At 26.5% G+C, this 4,032-nt stretch overlaps 1 protein-coding gene across 2 annotated transcripts in view; it reads right to left on the bottom strand.

Moving 5' to 3' along the window:
• LOC117182489 (histone acetyltransferase KAT6B) overlaps window positions 1-4,032 on the bottom strand; it is an 80,895-nt gene that overhangs the window by 10,453 nt on the left and 66,410 nt on the right. For both annotated transcript variants that reach the window (XM_033375680.1, XM_033375730.1), the window contains exon 5: window positions 272-660. In XM_033375680.1, the coding sequence (XP_033231571.1) occupies window positions 272-660 (389 nt within the window). The remainder of the gene's footprint in view (window positions 1-271; window positions 661-4,032) is intronic.

The following is a 4,032-nucleotide window of genomic DNA, read 5'->3' as shown; positions in this document are numbered from 1 at the left end:
TAATTTTTAACTAAAAACGAGGACTTTTAACAGAAAAGGTTCATTTTTAACCACGAATATTAATTTTCAACAAAATATATGAATTTTCCACTAAAAAAAAAATGATTAATTTTCAACAAACCAGATGAATTTATAACAATAAAATAAACATTTTTACGAAAAAATGTATTTGTTAAATTTGAAAAGTTGTAAGCATGAAAAATCTAAAATGAACAAGAAAAAAGGAACGAACGAATGAATAAATAAATAAATAAATAAATAAATAAATCACCTCGAATACTGATAATCCATTGCACCGATAGATTTCCGTCGCGGGTGGATGCCTCCACTGGCATTTGTCCATATGCCTGTCTAAAACGGCCCGACTCTTGGTGTATTTCAGGCAAAACTCGCAGAAGAAGAGCTTCGGGAGCCTCGCGTACTCCTGGGGAAACGGACTCGAGTACCAGGTTTCAACTTCGTATCTTCCAAAAACTATGGCGGCTGGATTTCGGCTCCCAGCGCCAGGTCCGGTGCCACCGGGGCTCACGGCAGTTGCCACTTCCGGCTGTTCCTCGACAGCTGTCGTCAGACGATTCGCTCGATCTCGCGCCTCCTTGAAGAGATCAACGTCCTTTTGCGTCACGCCCGATGGCAGTGTATTCGGCAGAACGGGATCGTCTGCAAGTAATTGAGTGGAAAATTTGAGAGAGAAAAAAAAAAAAAAAAGAAAGAAAAACTTCTCTCGTTCCTCTCTCGGCGATTTTTTTTTCTTCCAAGAGATTTTTTCTTCACTACTACATCATGGTTTACTCAATAGAACAATTCATGGAAAAAATTATTCTAGAAATAGGAAGAAAATCGAACAGTACAACGAGAAACTGGAGGAAATCGTAAAAATAAATGAAAATTTCCGATTTCACATGGTCGATAGGCATTCAACATTGAATTATTTGATGTTTGAAAAATAATTCCGTATTTAAACCAAAAATATGAAATAAAAAAAAAAAGTTGAATTTTCAACCCGAAAAAATTTGAATTAAAAGAAGTTGATTCCCAACCAAAAGTTTTTGATTCAAAACGACAAGTTTTCAACAAAAAATAAAATTATTTTATTTTTGGTTGAAAAAACTTATTTACAAAAAAATAAATTCAAAGTAATTACATTTTTAGAACTGAAGAAAGCAATCTACAACTAACAACCAAAAAGGTTCATTTTGAAGAAAATATAAGAGTTTTCAAACAAAAATTTATCTGAGTTTTTAAATAAAAACGATGATTTTTCAGTTGGAAAGATTAATTTAGAAAAATAAAAAAAAGTAAAAAACTGAATTTTTAACAAAGAAGAAAAAACAAAGAATTTTCGACAAAATAGTTATATTTTTAACCAAACAAATTTTACTTTTACTTTTTTTTTACTTTTATTTTAAATCAAAATGAATATTTAACGAAGTAATTAAATTTGTAACCCAAATTGGAACCATAGCAATAGTGTTTAATATTTGTATTTTCAATAAAAAAGTAAAATTTTCAACCATAAAGATCAATTTTCAATTAAAAACACAAAAAAAGCTCAACGAAATAGTTGCGTTTTTAAGCCAAAAATGTGAATTTAAAAAAGAAACAGTTGAATTTTCGACTAATTTACCAAAAAAATGCAAAATAAATAGTTAAATTTTTAAAACTGAACAGATTAATTTACAATTAACAAAATACATTTTTTTTTTAACAAAGTAGTTCAATTTTTTACCCAGTAGTTAAATTTTCAACCAAAAAGATTAATTTTTAAGAAAAAAAATACATGAGTTTTTAAACAAATGTGTAGTAGAATTTTTAACTAAAAACTAATTTTTCAGCTGAAAAGATTAATTTACAAAAAAGAAAAAAAAAAGTGAATTTTCAACAAAACAGATGCATCTACATCAACAAAAATGTACTTTTAACAAAGAAGTTAAACTTTCAGAAATAATTAAATCTTCAGTTAATAAAAAAACAACAAATTTTCAACAAAATACATGAAATTTCAACGAAATAGTTGAATTTTCGCTTCAAAACAGATGAATTTTAAACTGAAAAATATAATTTTTCAACAAAACAGTTGAATTTTCAAACCGTAAATTTTAGAAATTAAAAAAAGTTGATTTTTAACTGAAAATAATGAATATTTAATCAAAAATAAAATGATTTACTTTTTGATTCAAAAATTAATTTACAACAAAATGAAATTGTCAAAAAAAATTATAAAATTTTGAAAACTGAATAGATTAATCTACAACTAATAAAATAATTTTTTTTTAACAAAGTAGTTTAACTTTTTACCAAGTAGTTAAATTTTCAACCAAAAAGGTTAATTTTCAAAAAAATACACAAGTTTTCAAACAAATATTTAGTTGAATTTTTTAACTAAAAACGACGAGTTTTTATTTGAAAAGATTAATTTAAAAAAAAACAACGAATTTTCAAAAAATTAGTTAAATTTTCAACCAAACAGGTGTATCTAAATCTATAAAAATAAATTTTTAACAAAGAAGTTAAAATTTCAGACAAAAATGAAATAATTAAATCTTCAGTTAATAAAATTAAGTTTAAAGAACAACAAATCTTCAACATAATAATTAAATTTTTATCCACAAAAATGAGTTTAACCAAATAGTTGAACTTTTATCCCAAATTTAAACCGTAACAATATTGTTTAAAATTTGTATTTTCAAGAAAAAAGTGAAATTTTCAACTAAAGCGATGAATCTTTTACAAGAAAAGTAATATAATTTTTACCAAAACAGGTGAATTCTCGAACAGAAAAACGAATTTTCATTAAAACACCAGAAATTTCAACAAAATAGTTGAATTTTTAAGCCAAAAAGGCGAATTCGCTTAAAAACAAATGAATTTTGAACTGAAAAATATGAAATTCCAAAAAAACAGTTGAATTTTCAACGCGAAAAATACAGGGATTAAAAAAAGTTGATTTTCAACTAAAAGATTTCAACTGAAAATGATGAATATTCAATGAAAAATAAAATTGTTTAATTTTTAGTTCAAAACATTAATTTACAACAAAAACGAATTTTCAAAATAGACACTTAAATTTGTAGAACTGAAGAGATAAATCTTGAACTAACAAAATTAATTTTTTAAGATAGTAGTTAAAATTTGTATCAACAAGATCAATTTTTAACCCTTAAACGGCCAAAACGCCACTACCGGGACACTGCTTTTCAACGGCCAATAACTAAGAGTATTCAACACTAGAAAAAATTGAGACACATATATTTTTATTGCTTAAGATCTCCTCTTTCCGACGGTGCCGATGAAATTCCTCAAAAAATTTTCTTATTATCCCAAAATGCAGTTTAAACAAAAAAAAAAAAAAACGTGATTTTTCGTGCCTATTTTTTTTTGTGAACCATTTTCCAAAGCTTTTCGAGTCTGTAATTAACCTGGAATCTCACTAACGGGTTGAATAAATGTCTAAACTTTGAGAATCCATGGTTTAAAGATCGATTTTTCGTTTTAGTATTTTCAAAATGGCAAAATTTTTGTGAAAACATTCATGAATTTTTGTGCAATAAACGATGCACTTTTCGGAAAAATCATCAAGAATAAAAAGTTCTTGTAATCAGCCAAGGAATACGCCTGAATCTTTTCGAAGCGTTTTGAGCAAACTTTTGGATTTTGCATATGAACAATTTTTGCAAGAAACTTTTATTACAAGAACTTTTTATTCTTGACAAATTTTCCGAAAAGCGCATAGTTTTTCAATAAAAAATTTTCATAGTTCTAAGCATCGTGTAAGAGTAAAATGATTCACGAATATCTATCGTCCGTCTGCCGCAAACAAAGTTTACGTTGCCCAACTATCACCAACGTGGAGGTCCACGAATATCGATAGTCTCTCTTTTTTTTAAAGGGATTTTATATATTTTTTTTTTACATTTTTTAGTTGTTTTTTTTTCAACAAAACAGATGAATTTATAACAATAAAATAAGCATTTTCACGAAAAAATGTATTTGTTAAATTTTCAGTTTAAAAAATATGAATGTAGAATTTAA

This window comes from Belonocnema kinseyi, chromosome 1, assembly GCF_010883055.1.
Source record: "Belonocnema kinseyi isolate 2016_QV_RU_SX_M_011 chromosome 1, B_treatae_v1, whole genome shotgun sequence".
In the NCBI taxonomy this organism is placed as follows: Eukaryota; Metazoa; Arthropoda; class Insecta; order Hymenoptera; family Cynipidae; genus Belonocnema; species Belonocnema kinseyi.
Note: the sequence above shows the minus strand (reverse complement) of the source record. Positions and strands in the feature narration are given on the sequence as shown.